The 19,668-nt window shown below is 40.1% G+C and overlaps 1 protein-coding gene across 1 annotated transcript in view; it reads right to left on the bottom strand.

The window, feature by feature from the left end:
- Nucleotides 1-6,391: 6,391 nt before the first annotated feature.
- The window catches only part of LOC495480 (uncharacterized), a gene marked incomplete in the record, with an annotated part of 30,553 nt that continues 17,276 nt past the window's right edge, over nt 6,392-19,668 (bottom strand). The window contains 1 exon segment of the mRNA NM_001095126.1: nt 6,392-7,561. Coding sequence (NP_001088595.1) covers nt 7,493-7,561 — 69 coding nt within the window.

The raw sequence follows: 19,668 nt of genomic DNA, 5'->3' as shown, positions 1-19,668 counted from the left end.
ATTTAACTGTCCAAATTGCATATAAAATCCAACATTTGTAGCTTGTTGTCGGTTACTAGACCTGGACAAAGAGCATTTTGACAGAACCTTGTGAACCAGCCACTGATGTTCCTATGATACAATACAATTATTTAGTTAGGGGGATTCTTATCCTTTAGCTCTTCTTCTTTTCATCCTTGCAGAGTTTTTGCTTTGCCATCATTAGTAGCATTTTTAGACGTTTCTCGTGTTCCTCCTTTGGATCATAGAAGTTTCCATTTGCTGTACTGAAATTCACAAGGTCCAAGACCTTCTGTAGGATTGTAAGAAACTGTTTGTCCTTCCCATGGGGTTCTCACGTAGTCTTGAGGAGTGTAATTTCCTACCCCAATAATGCACTCTGTGCCCATGGATTTGAAATTATCCTCTACATTTTTGTATCCACCTGAATTCTTTTTTGTGAGGACCACAATGGGAACCATGATTGGAAAGAGGAGAATGGAAATTTATATTAAGGCGTGGAACAAATGCACCAGAGAAGAGGGGAAAAAGTGTAGGATATGAGACAGAGCAATGTAGGCAGAAGACCTGTACAAACCATTATGGTATGGTATAACTTTGACCTTCCCGTGATATTAGCACCAAAGTGAAATCTGGTGGAATAGTCCCTGATATGCCCAGTAGAAACATCAAAGTTGTCTAAATGCCCAGCTAGATCTATTCCATATGCATGTTATTTTTATCTCACTTTGGAGTCCCCAACCCTAGACTTCTTAGCCCCCTTCCACCAACCATTTCTGCACTTTCTGCACTAAAAGAGTCAAATTTTAGCTCGTAAAGTCACCATGGGTAACCTGGAGCACACTGACGCCTGCAAGGTTTTCCCTTTTGCCTCAAGGGAGACTCGTCACAAATTAATCACAACTGTGCCCCCCAGTACTCAAGCAACAACTTTTTTTGAACAAATAACATTTCAATTTCATTTGGCAATTTAGCATCAATAAGGATTAAGTCTCCCCAAAATGTCAATAAGATTTCTACCTGAATCAAAAACCAGCCACTTTGAGCTTCCCACTTTCCAATTCAGATAGTGATACATTGCCCATTTATAGTGTTTCCGGCCCTTGTTGATCTGATATAGAGATTCTACATTCTAATCACGTATTTCTTAATCCTTTGCCTATAGAGACAATAATGAACATTTCTCACAGCAAATCTACTGTTTACCTGCTTTTAAATCTTAATAGAAGGGATGGGCGAATCTGAGCCGTTTCGTTTCGCCAAAAATTCGCCTCAGGCGAATTGTCGCCAACGCCCATTAAAGTCTATGGGTGTCAAAAATTCTTTTTTTTTTTGACGCCAACCGCCATACAAATCTATGGGTGTCATTTCCACGGCGAAACAAGGCGAAAAAATTCGCCCATCCCTACTTAATAGCTATGGCGACAAATATCTGTACACCTGGCCAACTATTGTCTCATTCTCAATCCAATGGTATCAATGTGAAGCTATAACAATCTCTAATGTTCTGGAAAGGTCTCCGCTAGATGGTGGAACATTGTTTGTGGGATTTGCTTCCATTTAGCCACAAGCGTGAGCATTGAAGTTGGACAGTTGGGCCAGAGTTGCATCAGGTTTTCATATCAACCCCCAGGTGATCAGTTAGGTCAGGGCTCTGGCCAGTCTTGTTCTTCTACTTCCATCTCAGCAGACCCATTCTGAATGGACCTCACTTTATGCATGGGGATATTAGCACTTTTGTGCCCCCAAAGTGGGAAGCACATCATTTTCTAGTATGTCATTATATGATAATATATATTATATGATCATATTATATGATGTAGAAGCACATGTGTCAGCATTGATGGCTGTGACCATATTCTGTGTAAAGAAACTAGATGTGTGATTCTCACTAGAAATACCCTGTATATACTGTAGTCTCCAATTTCTTTAGTTTCCATACATTTTACCTAAAAATGATGTTACCACCATTGGAAGCCATTCAGTTACTGAGTCAGTCATATGGCTGCCACCTTTCAGTGGCTTGTACTCTGAGCTTTGATGTCACGGGGTGGAACTGGTGACGGCAGAACTCTGACATCACTGGGGTGGGGCTATGACGAGACGATCTGCAATTGGCAGATTTCCGCATCAGTCAGGGAGAGTCCTTTCTGAATTTCCTTATTTAGAAAAAAACCCTCTAAAAACTGGGCAGTCCATGTCAAAACCAGACAGGTGACATACCTAGCCAGTCAATTGGAACAAACAGCAATAAATCTTCATTTTCTGATTTCTTCATTTTTTTTGCTTTTCAACTCAGGATTCTGCACTAAAAACAAAAAAACAAAATGCAGGTTTAAAAACCAATAAGCTCAGCGTTCATTTTGTCCCAGCAACCCTGTGTAATATGAGTAAATATGAGTTATCTCAATGTTTACCAGGCATTTTACCTTTTTTTTATACTTTTTTTGGTTAAGGCAATTCTTTATTGAATTAGCAATTTACCCCAATATTCAAGGGTTAATCTGATGTGCCCACAAGGTTTAGCCATGAAAGCAGTCGCATATTTGTAACACATGAAACACTTAATGCTTTATTTTTTTACTGCTTGTACCCTGCTAGTTCCTTTCTGGGTGTTTATAATGCAGGACTAGGGGAGTGGTGGAAACCTTTGTTCTCCGGCACATGCAGTGCAATTAAGTTGATAATAAGATAAATACAGCTTCAGAATGGCTCACAGTGCACATAGAATGTAATGTAAGTTACAATGAGCCAATAGTATAAGTTGGCGCTGATTCAAGCGCCTTATGCAACCCGGCTGCCCACTGTGCCCCCACCCCACCGAGTCCATTAATTCCATACACTAAACTCATCTTGGGGTCAACGCTGCCCTTGCTAGCTATTCTAGCTGCCTCCTAACTCTGAGGAGAGCTTGTTGCTCCTAGCTTCCCAAAAGCAAGGATGGCCTTTTCCTATCCAGGGTTGGACTGGGCTGGCAGGACACTGGGAAAAATAGAAGTGGGGGAGGCGGGTGGAGGGGGTTGAGGCTGGTGCAGGGGGCCTGTGTAGTTGGCAAAGGCAGGTCAGGGGCCTGGAACAGGTGCGCATGGACCATTGATGTGCAAGTCCCGGTGGGCCTGGACCCCCCCCAGTCCAACACTGTCCCTAACTGAGTCTTTTTTTGAGACTTTATTTTTTGCAATATAGTATTCCAATTTACTGGGTTCAATCATTAAATTGAGAAATTCTGTAGTTTCCGGTGCGGTGATTTCCAATTACTTGCAATAACTAATCTGGTCGTTGCCAGCATATGTGTAACCAAAGTTTTAGTTTTCCAGGGAATAAATTCCATATCCTAATTCAATAGAGCCAGCTGTGGTGAAGAAGTTATTGGTACATCCAGAATTTTTACCACAAATAATGAAGCCATAGTGTTACCCCAGTCAGATATGTCTTAATGCAATGAAAGGTGAAATAGATTCACTAAAAGATAATGATACGTTCACACTGACCAGAAGGTAAAAATGCAGTGGGGGGGGGGGTAGATGGGTCTATGCAATAAAAAGCAAAGCAGGTGGGTCTGAAAACTACAAAGCTAAACATGTGATGAGATAGTTGGAAGGTACTATTGATTTTGAGTTAAGCTGCAGAAAATGTAAGGAGAACTTAAAACTTGAGGCATAGAGTGATGCTAACAGGTTCGGACTGGACATGGGGGGACCCACCGGGTTACTAACCTTGGGGGAGGGGGCCTGGGCCCAGTCTGACGCTGGATACTAGTTGGGCCTCAGATCTCAATGACATTCGTCTATCCACGAATAGTGCACTGATTTTGTCAGGGGGCCTAGTGGCTCCCAAAGGGAATAGTCCGGACCAAGGAGGAAGCCAGGGACAAGAGTCCAAGATCGTGATATCCGAGGGGTTAAACAAGAGAATAGTAAAAGTGCAGGCAAAGTTTCAGGAGGCAGGCAGATCCGGTTCAAAGTCAGAGTTTCAGGCAGGAGTCAGGATCAGGACAGAAATAGTGAAACACACAGGTTCTATAGCACAAGAAACCTATAATTGGGCAGGGTTTCCGTGTCCAGGGCGCCCTTTTATGACAAAATCCCGGCACCAGTGATGATGTCATCATGCAGCGACGCTGCACCCATGTGTTCAACATGTGCACCGCCCTCTTGGATTTTCATTGTGACCGCCGGGAAGGTGAGCAGCGCCGTCGGGTGCTTCTGGCAGTCCTGACAGATTTCTTGGAAGTGAAAGAAACAACCCACGCTTGTAATCTCTTCCTGTGAGGAACCCCCAGACCAGTGCACTTTTCTGCTGATAGGAGAGTAAAGAGAGCCTTTTCTTCTCCTTTAATGCTCGTTGCCAGTGTTGGTCTCAGAAGCAGTATTTTCCGGCGGAAATATATTTTTCCAATAGAAGTTTTTGAAAATCAAATTCACTAACCTCTGTTAATTCGCCAGTGACGGCTTCGCTCACATCGCAACACTTCGCCAGGCGTAGATTCGCCAGGACAACGCTAATTCACTAAAATCCAAAGTTGTGTCCAGAGCACCGAACGCTGGCGAAGTTGCATTAGCATTGGCTAATTTACATAAGGCGGGAATTTAAAGTTGAATGGACGTATATGTTGGAGCAAATACATTACACGACACAAGGCCAGGGAAACCTTAATAACATAAAATAAAGTTGTTATATTGCCCTACACATGAGCCCACTGTATAGTTTATGTGCATATGTTAGGAAATGTAGGGGGGAAGGAGGGAACCCCAAAAAAATTTACGATCTTTTGCAGCCTATCACCCTGTAAAAAGGAAAAGACGCTAGTGGTTTTTTTGGGAAGAAGCTGAAATTGAAACTAAAATTGAAGAGTCCCTAAACATTCCATTGAACTTGGCCTGGTCAGAGCTGGTGAAGGCAAGTCTGGCGGAACAGGTAACGTTCAGTAAAATGAGCATCTTAGTGAATTTGTGTAACGAAACTTCGCCTGGCGTAAGAGTGCGAAGTAGCGATAGAGTCTAGCGATGCAATTCATTTCAGAAAAACTTATATCAAGGTTTATAAAGAGAAAACTGTATTGAAGTCTAGGGGAAAAAATTGGAACTGAATTTGGAGAAAAGAATCTCTTCCTTTAATTGAATCTTGTCCATGTTTTCATGTGATAAACCATGAGATAACGTGTTGCTCAAAATGCATTCAGTAAATAGGGCTTGTGCCTGCAATTTACCTGTTGTTTTAATAGACAGATATTTATGGTGATTCTAAAACATCCTGTATTATCAGAGCAGTTTCAGGAGGAAGAGAAGGGAGTTAATCAATGTACAAACCAAAAGGAATGTGAGTATTCCCAAAACAATAACAAAAAGGTTAAAAGTACGAAAGCATTTATCAGGACATAAGAACCCAAAGCCTAACGCATTTAGTGCCTACTGGGACACTTACTCATAGGCTTCAATGTACTCATTACATTTAAACTCTTGTATGGCAAACTCCTCCTTATCTGTAAAACTATGGCACAGAAAAGAGACTGGCTTGTTTATACAGAGCTTCTACATATTGCTCTCTATTTCACCCTATTTGAGGTTATCTCCAATAGGGATGTAGCGAACCGCCGATAATGCGAACAGTTTGCGAACAGTTTGCGAACTTCGAACATCCGAAAATCGTTCGATTCGAACGATCGAAGGATTTTAATCGTTCGATCGAACGATTTTCGTTCGAATCGAACGAAAATCGTTCGATTTTAGCGATCGAATGGTCGAATGGTCGAACGATTTTGACGCGACGTTCGCGAACTTGCGGCGGAAGCGAACAGCCGATGTTCGCGCGAACAAGTTTGCCGGCGAACAGTCCGCGACATCCCTAATCTCCAACAGTCTCACAGAAGGTGCTCACCTTTTCAGTGCCCACGGGATAAAGGAGGACATTATTTTGAAAACACATGTACAGCAACTGAAAGGCTTCAATACCACATGACCTTGAGAACAGCCAATCAAAGCACTGATTCATCTTTTTAATATATGCAAGAATTGTCTGGCATGGCAAAACATTTTTTGTTTTCAATATGTCTCTCCAACACAGGGAGGCCAGTTTTCAAATTTAAGAACCGAATAGTGATGGGCAAATTTCTCCCGTTTCAATTCGACGAAAAATTTGCAAAAAAAATCTTGAATTCAAAAAGTTCACGAAAAAATCGTGAAATTCAAACATTTTATGAAAAAAATTGTGACATTTGAACGTTTTCACAAAAAAATTGTGAAATTCGCCCATCACTACTGAATTCTGAACAAATTCTGAACAAATTCTGAACTCGATCTCCAAAAAAAAACCTTTTTTTCAAGAGAGCATTTTTTCCCTCTCACTAAGACATTTACAAAAAAAATACTTGAATCACAAAAACACAATCAGGTTAGGTCACATAAAGTTTAATCACAACAAAAATTTAAATTTTTTAAAAAAAAAATCAACTGGAAACAGAATGTTGATAATACATCTCCCATTGTCGTCTATAGAAACTTCTCTGGTTTTATTTGCTGAATTTTTTCAAGGGGTTTTTTGGTTACTGAAAACTCAAAATTCGAGTTTTGAAAACACAAATTCTAACAATTTTGGGAACTTTTTGAGAAGAACGCTCTTCTTTTGTTGCTGCAAAAAAGAAAAACCCCAAAGAAACTGCAATCTCACATTTTAATAAATTTGCCGAAATAGTTTCAGGGGCAGATTTATCAAGGGTCAAATTTCAAAGTGGTAAATACTTCGAAATTCAACCATCGAATTGAAATACTGCAACTTCGAATATCGAATTCGAAGGATTTTTCCCAGAATTTGGCTATCCTGGGGTCGAAGTGAAATCGTTCGATCGAACGATTAGAAGGATTTCAGCGATCGATCGAAAGATTTTACTTTAACTTTACAAAACTTCGAAAAATGCTCTAGAAGGTCCCCATAGGCTAACATAGCACTTCGGCAGGTTTAATTTGGCAAAGTATGGAAGTCAACGTTTTTTTTAAAGAGACAGTACTTCGATTATCGAATGGTCGAATAGTCGAACGATTTTACTTTGAATCAAATTCAAAGTCGAAGTCGTAGTTGCCTATTCGATGATCGAAGTATCCAAAAAAATGACTTTGAAATTAGAACTTTTTGAACTTCGAAGATTCCCTTGAATCCACTTCGACCCTTAATAAATCTGCCCCTCAGTGTTGAGGCTATGGAAGGCTGGGGAGTCATGTTTGATTGCAGTGTCATCTCAGCAAATCTTATATTAGACTGAATTTGGGCATCAGTAAGGAACCCATCGAGCCCTCCATACACCTGGGCCACTGGTTTCATTTCCCCTCTTTTTACAGCCCAAATCAAATACAATATCCTGATACTTCAAGCCCATATTATCATACAGAGAATGTTGCGTTGGTTCTTGTCGCAGTAAATCTTTTGAAGTCTTGTGAGAAAGGAAGGTGGAGACCCGCTGAGCTCCCAGACAATGGTCCACTATCATATCTGAACCGATTTACTCATGGATGGCAAAGAATGTGATCATCAGAATGACAAAGAGTACACCGACAATTATTAAGTATACCTGGAATGGAAAAAAAAACATATTAACAACAATTTTTCAATTATTTTGCTCCATGCCATTACCCCAAAAATTCTCTTCTGTTTCCTTATTCTTCTTATCCATAATCAAGTCTACTGATGCCTGGAAACTGCAAAAGTGATACACAGACGTATGTACAGAAAAGGGGCAAGATGCAATGTGCATAAATATAGGTGCAAAGTAAATCATTTTTGTAAATCCGAAAATAGTTTGGCCATGTGTGTCAGGCGCTCAGTAAACTTTGTTCTGTCTGCACAAGGCTGCAGGCTGAGTTATACAGGGAACTCTGAGTATCACTCATGTATTATAAGGGATAATGTACCCCCTACTGTAAATGATAAGGATATTAGATGTCACTGAGGGGTTGTTCTGTGACCATATAAAGGCACAAGGCTGCAGGCTGAGTTATACAGGGAACTCTGAGTATCACTCATGTATTATAAGGGATAATGTACCCCCTACTGTAAATGATAAGGATATTAGAAGTCACTGAGGGGTTGTTCTGTGACCATATAAAGACACAAGGCTGCAGGCTGAGTTATACAGGAAACTCTGAGTATCACTCATGTATTATAAGGGATAATGTACCCCCTACTGTAAATGATAAGGATATTAGAAGTCACTGAGGGGTTGTTCTGTGACCATATAAAGGCACAAGGCTGCAGGCTGAGTTATACAGGGAACTCTGAGTATCACTCATGTATTATAAGGGATAATGTACCCCCTACTGTAAATGATAAGGATATTAGAAGTCACTGAGGGGTTGTTCTGTGACCATATAAAGGCACAAGGCTGCAGGCTGAGTTATACAGGGAACTCTGAGTATCACTCGTGTATTATAAGGGATAATGTACCCCCTACTGTAAATGATAAGGATATTAGAAGTTACTGAGGGGTTCTGTGACCATATAAAGGCACAAGGCTGCAGGCTGAGTTATACAGGGAACTCTGAGTATCACTCATGTATTATAAGGGATAATGTACCCCCTACTGTAAGTGATAAGGATATTAGAAGTCACTGAGGGGTTGTTCTGTGACCATATAAAGACACAAGGCTGCAGGCTGAGTTATACAGGGAACTCTGAGTATCACTCATTTATTATAAGGGATAATGTACCCCCTACTGTTAATGATAAGGATATTAGAAGTCACTGAGGGGTCCTGTGACCATATAAAGGCACAAGGCTGCAGGCTGAGTTAAACAGGGAACTCTCGGTATCACTCATGTATTATAAGGGATAATGTACCCCCTACTGTAAATGATAAGGATATTAGAAGTCACTGAGGGGTTGTGACCATATAAAGGCACAAGGCTGCAGGCTGATTTATACAGGGAACTCTGAGTATCACTCATTTATTATAAAGGATAATATACCCCCTACTGTAAATGATAAGGATATTAGAAGTCACTGAGGGGTTCTGTGACCATATAAAGACACAAGGCTGCAGGCTGAGTTATACAGGGAACTCTGAGTATCACTCATGTATTATAAGGGATAATGTACCCCCTACTGTAAATGATAAGGATATTAGAAGTCACTGAGGGGTTGTTCTGTGACCATATAAAGGCACAAGGCTGCAGGCTGAGTTATACAGGGAACTCTGAGTATCACTCATGTATTATAAGGGATAATGTACCCCCTACTGTAAATGATAAGGATATTAGACTTCACTGGGGGGTAACTTTTATAAGATAAAAGCACTAAGCCACAGTTCATCAAATCTAAAGGTGACTTCTAATTTCATATACAGCATATACACATTTTTTTGGTCATGTTACACAAATGACTTCACTAAGGGGCCGATTCATCAAGGGTCCTATTATATTCCGGACCCTGTAGTAGTACACAAAAGATTCACAGTAGCTGGGAGTAGAACAAACTTTACTAGAAGGAAAGCATGGCTGAACTGCCAACAAGTTAGGAGAAAAGAGAGATAGAGAGGCAGATACTTGGGAAACAATAATCAGCAGAGCAGAGTGACACATCTCAGTTTAAGATGTAACAGCGCCATCTACTGGCATTACATTAACAGTCAATACATAACACCCCTCCCCTCCTAGATAACATAATCCTCTAGGTGGCGGGGCCTTTGAATGACCCTTCTGGGCCGCTCCATTGGGACACTGATAACCTCTCCTTGTGGATTGGTCTCAGTATCTGCTGGTAACCCCTCAGGTACATCTACTGTCTGTTCAGCTGCAGGAATCTCTTCCTCTGGAAAAGCTAGAGGAGTTAAGTCACCTTGCAATCCAAACTGGCCATGGTTACCCTCTGTGTTAGGACAAACATTGTCCCCTAGTCTGCTCCGCAGCTGATCAACATGTCTTCGAATAACACGGCCATCCACAGTCTTAACCTTGTACGAGACAGGGCCTGTCGCTTCAACAATGACTGCTGGTATCCATTTTGGTCCCAGTGCATAATTTCTGGCATACACACTATTGCCTGCTTCAAAAATCCTCACTATGGAGGTCTGTGCATTTTTATGGAATTTATCTTCCTGTTTATTTTGTACATCAGAAGCCAAGTCGGGATGCAGTCTGTCTAAACAGGTTTTAAGCCGTCGGTTCATCAAAAGTTCTGCAGGACTGCAGCCAGTGCTAGCAGAAGGGGTTATGTGCTGCTGCAACAAAAACTTTGCCAGTCTATAATTCCAGTCACCATCAATTATCCTTTTTAATGCATCCTTTGTAGTCTGGACCATGCGCTCAGCTTGTCCATTCGAAGATGGATGGAATGGTGCTGTTGTAACATGACGAATAAGGTTACTTTCCATAAATGCTCTGAAGTCTGATGATGTAAACTGTGCTCCGTTATCGGATACAATAGTGTCTGGGAGTCCATGGGTGGCAAACAACTTCCGCAACACTTGAATGACTGCATGGGTGGTTGCAGATGCCACTGGAACAACTTCCAACCATTTGGAAAAGGAATCAACCACAAGGAAGAATGTCTGACCTTGAAAAGGCCCTGCAAAATCGATATGAAGCCGTGACCATGGGCTCCGCGTCACCTCCCATGGATGTACCCAGGCCTTAGCAGGGGCATGTCGGTTGGTCTGGCAAGTGACACAACTTTTTACACAGTTTTCAATACATTCATCCATTTTAGGCCACCAGACATAACTTCTAGCAAGGGCTTTCATATTTACAATGCCTGGGTGACTCTCGTGTAGGGCTTTAAGAACATGGTTTTGCCCTGCTTTGGGAATTACCACTCTATTTCCCCACAAAAGGCAACCTTTGTATGCAGGCGTTTCTCAAAAGGTGTGAACTCTTCCTTTAAACTTATTTTTGGCCACCCCCTCCATACCCAGTTCAACACTCGAGACAATACTGGGTCAGTAGCTGTCATTCGGGCAATATCTGATGCCTGCAGAGGGGGACTAGGTAATGACTCTAGCATGAGGACCTCAGACAAGGCCGGTACTTGAAAATCAGGAGTGTTTACAGGTAAACGGCTTAAAGCATCTGCATTACTTATTTCTTTTCCTGGGCGGTACTGCAACTCATAGTCATATGCATTTAGCAATAAACACCATCTCAGCATGCGTGGAGAAAGTATCTGCGCAGTAGGCCCATTATTTTTAAACAGACCCAATAATGGCTTGTGATCAGTAATTATAGCAAAACTTCTGCCATACAAGTACTTGTGGAATTTCTTTACCCCTGCCACAATGGCTAAAGCTTCCTTATCAATCTGAGCGTAATTCCTCTCTGTGGTACTCATGGTCCGTGAATAGAATGCAATGGGAGCCTCACGACCGCCACTTACAGTATGACTTAAAACAGCCCCTATTCCATAAGGAGAAGCATCACATGTGAGGTTAAGAGGTTTATGCAAATCATAATGTACTAGCACACTGTCTGATGATAAAAATCTCTTTGCATCCTTGAAAGACTGCTCATGCAGGGCTGACCACTTCCAGGTAGAATTTTTGTCCAGTAGTCTGTGTAGTGGCTCAGCCACAGTAGCTTTGTCTTTCAAGAAGGAATGGTAGAAATTTAAAAGTCCGAGAAATGCTTGCAGCTCCTGTTTATTTTTGGGAACTGGAGCTTCATGAATGGCTTTTACTTTTGCATTTGTTGGATGTATTCCATTTGCATCAACTTTGTATCCCAGGAAATCAACACTTGGTACTCCTAAAACACATTTTTCCTTCTTAAGTTTTAACCCAGCATCTGCAAATCGCTGTAATACTGCTCTTACCCTTTCAGTTAATGATTCCATAGAGTCTGCTCCAATGAGGACATCATCAAAATATGGCACCACCCCTGGCAGGCTGGAAAGGAGGTCATCCATCAATTTCTGGAACACACCTGGTGCAATGCAAACTCCAAATTGCAACCGTGTAGCTTTAAATGCTCCTTTTTGTGTGATAATTGTTTGTGCATCAGCAGCTGCATCATCCACCGGTAACTGCTGGTATGCTTGAGCCAAATCAAGTTTAGCAAATAACTTTCCTTTAGCCAAGGTGCTGAGAATCTGATTGACAGCAGGAATTTGATATGGATGTTCCTGTAATGCCTTGTTGATTGTACATTTGTAGTCAGCACATATCCTCACTTCTCCATTTGGCTTCAGTACAGGCACTATTGGGGTGGCCCAAGTTGGCCGGGTTACTGGAATTAGCGCTCCTTGTTGCACCAAGCGATCTATTTCGGCATCTATTTTTGGACGGAGAGCAAATGGTACAGGTCGTGGCTTCATGCGTATTGGGGCAACTTTGGGATCCAGCAGGAATGATATTGGTGAGCCCTTAAATTTGCCAAGGCCTTCTTCAAATACACTGCTAAAGTCTTTGAGGACACTTTGCAAAGAGTCTGTCGTTGCATAATTTACTCCAGTTAATTGAATTCCTAGGGGCTCAAACCATTCTACTCCTAATAAGCTTGCTCTGTGTCCTTTTGTAATAATGAGGCGTAGTTTTCCTCTGTCTTTTCTATAGTGGACTTTAACAAAGCAGGCGCCCACAACATCCACAGGCTTTTTATTGTAATCCACAAGTCTAACTTCACATGGTAAAATAGGTGGGCCATTAGTGGGCCATAATGCATGGAAAGTTTCCTCTGAAATTAAGGAATAGACACAGCCTGTATCTACCTCCATTGTACATTTAGATCCTTGTAGTATTACATCAGTGAATTTCTTTTTGTGCATTGGCTCATTTTCAACACTATTTATAATTTCTGAGACATAAATATCTGTTTCTGCCTCCTTCTCAATAGTGTCATTTTGGATTTTTACTATATGTGTTGCATCCCCAGATGGAGTTCCTCTGGCTTGCTTGTGTCTCTGTGAATTATCAACTTGGTGGCAGACTCTCTGTATGTGGCCGCGGCGCTTGCATTTGTGACACACAGCATTTTGGAATTTACAGTTTCCACGCAGGTGACCTCCCCCACAACTGTGGCACCTTAATTTTACTGGATCTGATACCTGTGCTGATGCTGGCATTTTATACACTTGATGCAGCTCTGGTGCAATAACTGAACTGGCAGAGGCCTGTATCTCCTTGGAATGTGCAGATGCAGCCTCATAAGCAAGTGCTTCCTCCTGGGCCAAAGCAAAGGTTAGGTTGTGCTTTGCTAGAAGCCTTCTTTGCAGTGCTGCATCCCTGACCCCACACACAAGACGATCCCTTAGCAAGGATTCCAAGCTGCTGCCAAAATTGCAGTTTTCTGCCAAACTGTGCAGCTCTGCTATATAGGCAGCAATACTCTCACCTGACTGCTGGCTGCGCCTGTTAAAGTGGAACCTCTTAACAGTTTCAGATGTTGTGGGTGCAAAATGATTTTTAAGCTGCTTAATAATTTCCTCAAATGAGCAGTCACTGGGTTTAGTGGGGGGTACCAGAGAGCGAATAATCTCATAAGTCTTTGAGCCTATAACACTCAGCAGAACTGCACGTTTCTGCACAGGGTCTGTGACAGTAGAATTTGATAGCTGGAACGGTCCAAATCCTAAGACGGACGAATGGCTAGTGTCAGAGGGTTGATAGTTGTCACCCCCGCCCTCTATGACGCCATAACGCTATAGGGCCCAAGGCAGGATGGACTTTAAGGGCTAAATGGTCTACTCTGGACAATGGTCACTCATATAGTTTATACTAGGCCATACAAATAAATGATCCCCACTCTGTTACTTAAATTCCAGAGTGTCAGCATAGTGTCAGCATGTCTCTTATGCCCTTTTGCAGAAGTGTTGCTCAATAGTTGTCTGTACCACAATGGCTATGTTTAGCCAACAGATGTTTACGAGGCTGTGGACAGTTGGAACCAGAAACTCTTATGTTGCAAAACTGCACATCTTACAGGAATGTACAAATATATGCCAGTAAGTCTCCTCGCCAGACCATGTATGGTATTTCCGTGAACCCCTTGTCACAATTACTGTAAATGCCTTCTGAAAGCTATATAACGCTTGGACCAAGAGGTGGGTCTTTGGTAAGTCCTTGGGTGACATTCTGTGTGTTACTCCAACAGCTTACCCAGACAAAACTGTTATGTTGTATTATGTAAGAATAAATTGCCTGACTATTACTAAAGGTTTTCCTTTACTGAGTTTTGTCTTACACGAGGTCAAAATGGTACTACTAAAAATACCATCATATGGTGACCCGCCGACTGTGATATCGGACGCTGGACGCCCAAGTTTTTCAGTCGGATCTTCAGGCAAGTTGAGAAGAGAGCTCCTGCTTCTACAGGTGACAGGAGATTACCCGTGGAGATTTCTTTTGCTCCAGGAAGGTTTCCCCGTCGAGCTTTACTTTACGGATGGATACACGCGCGTAAGTACCCCCCTGGGTGGGGTATATATGTTTTTCTAACTTCTTCTTTTTGCCTATTGTTTTGTTAATTGTTGTGTTAATCAGCTGAAATTATCTGCCATTCATGATAGGAATCCGTAGTTTCCTTCCTGTTTTTGTATTTTGTACGTCTGCTATTCCTTATCATGAAGTGTAGTCTAAAACATCTTGAAATAGAAATTACATGTGTACTGTATGTTGTTTGATGAATGCAAAAGGATCCATGAATGTTGTATGTTTGCCTAGCTGAGTGTGTGAATAACTTTAGTGTAACTGTCATATGTGTAACGGTGTGTGAGAGAATGTGTGGCTCTATCTCAGAGTCTGCTTGCTGTGTGAAGTGTGAATCACTTTCCTGTCCGTTTGAATTGTCAGATGAAAACGAGAGCCCTACAAACATTTAGGTGTTGTCTGCAACTTCAAACCTATTTTCTCCCTTTCCACTCAATTGTAAGTCTGTTCTAAATTACAGAGAAAAGTATAACATAATTTTTTCCTGCAGGTGACTCCAGTTTATATGTATGTTTGTTTGCCCTGTTTGTTTTATAAACCAATGTTAATAGCTCGCTGCTAAGCTTTTTTGCATCCTACAGGTCTGTTAGAGCATATTTTGAATGTAATACTTGTGTGTATGTTAGAAAGAAAAGGACTTGACTTGACTTGACTTGACGGTTATATGACTTTGATGTGTCTGTAATGAATATGTTTGCCTTACTGTTTTTGGTTCTCTTTACTGTTTAAATGTTTTCGTAGGTACCTCTGGTAATGTAATATTTGTTCTATGGGTCTATCACTAAAATATTGTCATTTTGTCTTAGACTATCATGTCACTATTCGTATCTTATCCTAACATTGTCTTCTTTGTTATTATTCTCATAGTAACATTAGTTCTCTTGTGTATTTCTGTTTGTGAATGGGTTACTCGTGAATAAGGTTAATTCACTCCACTTGTCTTTCTTGTGTTAACAGAAATATTAGTGTTGTCTCTTTAAATGTTCTCTGTTATAGTTTTTTGTCTCAAACTAAACTTACTTCTCTTTTTTATCTTTATGGGTCAGATTGATAACTGTTTTCTAAGGGTATTATGTTTGATTTTTGATCTGAAGAAAAGAAAAAAACATGTTCCATCAGTTTAGAATATCTAACAATCCTCCTAGATATGCTAGTTGAGTGCCCAAAACATTTTAAGTTTCAAAGCCTTTGTTAAGTGTCACAGTGGAGGGGACAAGACTGCGTTTTCCTGGCCAGAAGGCGATAGTATTCTTCCCTCACAACTTGACATTCTACTGTGACAGATAAAGGATAATTGTAAGAGAAAATATTTTACTATACTAATTGCATGCCATTAGATCTAGCAGGCTTTTGCCAACCAATAGAAAGTGATATTTCTCACATATACTTCAGCTGAGACATTACACCTATTCTCTGCTCCTTGCTCAGCAAACTTAGATCCAGTCCTTTATATGGATACCCAGGAGCAATTAAATGCCATTTTGAATGTGCCTATTGGCAATTTTAGAGTGACACAGGGTTACACAATCTCAGAACTTTTGGTTCCACAGACGGTGCAGCCCCCAGTAATGAAGATTCTTATTGAGCTAATGGTTCAGAATGTTTTAAGCTTATTAATAGTAGTACTTCCCCTGATTATTCTGAAGACAAACGTCCTGACGACCAAATAAATCATGGTCAGTTGTTTCACACTGAAGTACTTAATGGTGCATTAGACTTACAGCACCCTTTAGAGGAAATCTAGTTCATAGTCCAATTAATAACAAGAAGGATTCTGTTTGCTGGTACTGTCATAAAAACTACATTTCCCAGAATCCTCCGTTGCACAATATTTCAGATGCTCCAACTTCTCTCACTGTTTTGTAACTTCCTCTTTTGTCAGCTCGCTGGCTCAGGAACTTTTAACCACAGCAAATATTTTTAACTTTCCTATTTCATACTCATCTGTATTTTTTTTTCTGTATCTCCTGCATCTGAATCTTTTTCACCAACATGAAGGTAAACTTGATGCAGTTTGGATCTATACCCGATTCACTCATTGGTACAGTTTAAATTATTTTTATTATTCTCTAGACAGATGTGAATCTATTATTTCATATTATTGTACTGCATTTGCAGTACAACAAGAGGGGAGTATTATATTGTGGGTTATGTTGTTGTTAATATTTTTTCTAATTAAATAAGTTTCAGTTAATAAAAATGCAGCTTATGTGCTTGTGCCGCTGCTACAGAAAAATTCTCCCGTAATCATTGCACTTGTGTATCTTGTATCACAAGTCTGCAAGTGTAAGAAATTCAGAAGTGACTTAAATTTATTGTTGATTTTGTCTGATAACCAGTAATTTCACTACCAAATTTGTAGAAATAAATGATGCTACTAAAATGGGTCTATGTCATTCTCATTTAGGCTAAAAATATAAAAATATATAGATACAAGAGAGAACTTGTTAAATGTTTTTCCTGGTTATGATTGATCAATATTATTTTGTTATAAGAAGGAAACAGTACAGGTTGTATTTGATAGTTTACACAATTAAATTTTCGATTCTGTTACAAAATTGCAAATATCACTGATATTAAGTGGAGTTGTGTCTTTGTACCATCCCACTTCCAACAACACAATTACTGGCAGCATTTGGTTGGATTTATTCCCAGCTGTCCTGTCAATTCTCTGCAACAATCCTATCAGGTGTTGTGGACTCTCTCCATTTGAATTAACCACAAGAAAACGAACGTCCTTCACTCATATCATAAATGTACAACCACTTCTCATTACTGACAGTTCATACAGTAGTTTCATTAGAGTTCTTTAGCTAGTACATTAGATAAGTCAGTATTATCAGAACACCAGATATTGTCACATTGTCTCTTTGTTTCCAGGTTGGTGATCTGAGCAAAATTCCATCAGTAGCTGTTGAGATTATTCCAATCCAATCCAAATAGAACAGCTATCATTAATCACACCACTCATTGAAAGAAACTCTGCATGCATACAAAGAACCATTTCAAAGTTTGCCATTCATATCTGTGATGCCTTTACATTTTTGCCTATACTAATATCGGATCAATGGACTGATTATGAACTCTTAAAAAGAACTGTACAGAGACTGCTGCATTGACTGAATACAAGTGACTGTTGAATATTTCTTCATATGTCTATCCAAAGCCATGATGTCTCTCTGATTGGACTTTCCCCTATAATGAACTGATGGACTGATATTGAAACGGGTTAATTTTAAGTTTTCGATTCATACAGTATTGAATGTGATATAGTTAAATTGTGTGCAATTTATAAGAACAATGGGAATGTGATAATGTAACATTTTCTCTATATGTTTAGTTTTAGATTAGTTATGAAAACAACAAAGGTAAAATTGTATCTGTTAAAAAGGTTTTAGAAGGGAAGTTTCCTGTAATTACTTATTATTGTATTATTGCCCCAGGTCCTCAGCTCTATATGTAGCCGGTTGTGTGTAAACAGCACTGACATAGAAAAAATGATAGACCCCATAATAATAGAACTTTGTCATGTGCTAATATTAGTATTGAGTAGAGTATAGATTCCAAGACTAGTCCCGCCCATAAAGTTAAATCTATAAAAATATAAATCTTATCACCGTCATAAACTAAGCTCTATAGTTAATATAGGTATGGGTATATAGAATTTATGTGAAAGTAGGGAGGGGTGTGTGTATGGGGCTGGGTTTTCATTTGGAGGGGTTGAACTTGATGGACTTTGTCTTTTTTCAACCCAATTTAACTATGTACGTAACTATAAACATAGAGTGTGTTCAAATAAATAGAGTAGCTGACCAAAATAGTATGATTTTAGATTAGCAGGTGTTTTGATAGGAAAAAGAAGGTTGTACTCATATTGTTTCTGAAATGTTTGTTGAATGTCATATAGTCAAAGTTTTAGAACTGCAACAAAAAGTGTAATCTTTTTATAGAACAGTTCAGCTATTCCAAATGATTAGGTAAAATTTTATAGTTGGTTAAACAACTCCATTGGAAGTTTCATTAAGTCTATCCATGTCCTCCTAGCATTAATACTTGGTCTATATTTCTCCGTTAGAATTTGTGCTATACGCACCTCCCCCCAACTTCTGCTTTCATTTGATTTACATCTATAAGATAAAGCTTTTCTCAGCCATATGTGGGGAGGTTTGAAAGAAAGAAAGAATAATTTTTTACTTTTCAATAGTAATGAAATCAGTATTATATTAGTCTCTTATAACGTGTTACATGTATATAATATATTCTTTGTCATTTTATAGGGTTTTCTGTTCCCAACTGCACTTAACCAAGTTATTTCATGAAACAGGATGTATCTGTAGCTCCCTAGCTTCCTGTTTTTTCTTTTCACTGATTTCAGCTTTCAGCTGCACTTCTGTATTGGTGCTGCCACGACAGTTGAACTGTAACTCACAACAGCATACACCACTGTCCCATTTATAATAGACCTCCCTTGTTCCTGGGGGTCCTCTCAGCACTCTTACTGTGCCTGTAATTACTAATGTGAAACATATGTAATGTTTCAAGAGAGGAATGACAGTAGAATTTGATAGCTGGAACGGTCCAAATCCTAAGACGGACGAATGGCTAGTGTCAGAGGGTTGATAGTTGTCACCCCCGCCCTCTATGACGCCATAACGCTATATGGCCTAAGGCAGGAGGGACTATAAGGGCTAAATGGTCTACTCTGGACAATGGTCACTCATATAACTTATACTAGGCCATACAAATAAATGATCCCCACTCTGTTACTTAAATTCCAGAGTGTCAGCATAGTGTCAGCATGTCTCTTATGCCCTTTTGCAGAAGTGTTGCTCAATAGTTGTCTGTACCACAATGGCTATGTTTAGCCAACAGATGTTTACGAGGCTGTGGACAGTTGGAACCAGAAACTCTTATGTTGCAAAACTGCACATCTTACAGGAATGTACAAATATATGCCAGTAAGTCTCCTCGCCAGACCATGTATGGTATTTCCGTGAACCCCTTGTCACAATTACTGTAAATGCCTTCTGAAAGCTATATAACGCTTGGACCAAGAGGTGGGTCTTTGGTAAGTCCTTGGGTGACATTCTGTGTGTTACTCCAACAGCTTACCCAGACAAAACTGTTATGTTGTATTATGTAAGAATAAATTGCCTGACTATTACTAAAGGTTTTCCTTTACTGAGTTTTGTCTTACACGAGGTCAAAATGGTACTACTAAAAATACCATCATCTGTCACCTTATTTGCTTCTAGAAAGAACTGCAG

The sequence above is a fragment of the Xenopus laevis genome, chromosome 9_10L (genome assembly GCF_017654675.1).
Source record: "Xenopus laevis strain J_2021 chromosome 9_10L, Xenopus_laevis_v10.1, whole genome shotgun sequence".
Lineage (NCBI taxonomy): Eukaryota > Metazoa > Chordata > Amphibia > Anura > Pipidae > Xenopus > Xenopus laevis.
This window is presented reverse-complemented; position numbering and strand designations above follow the sequence as displayed.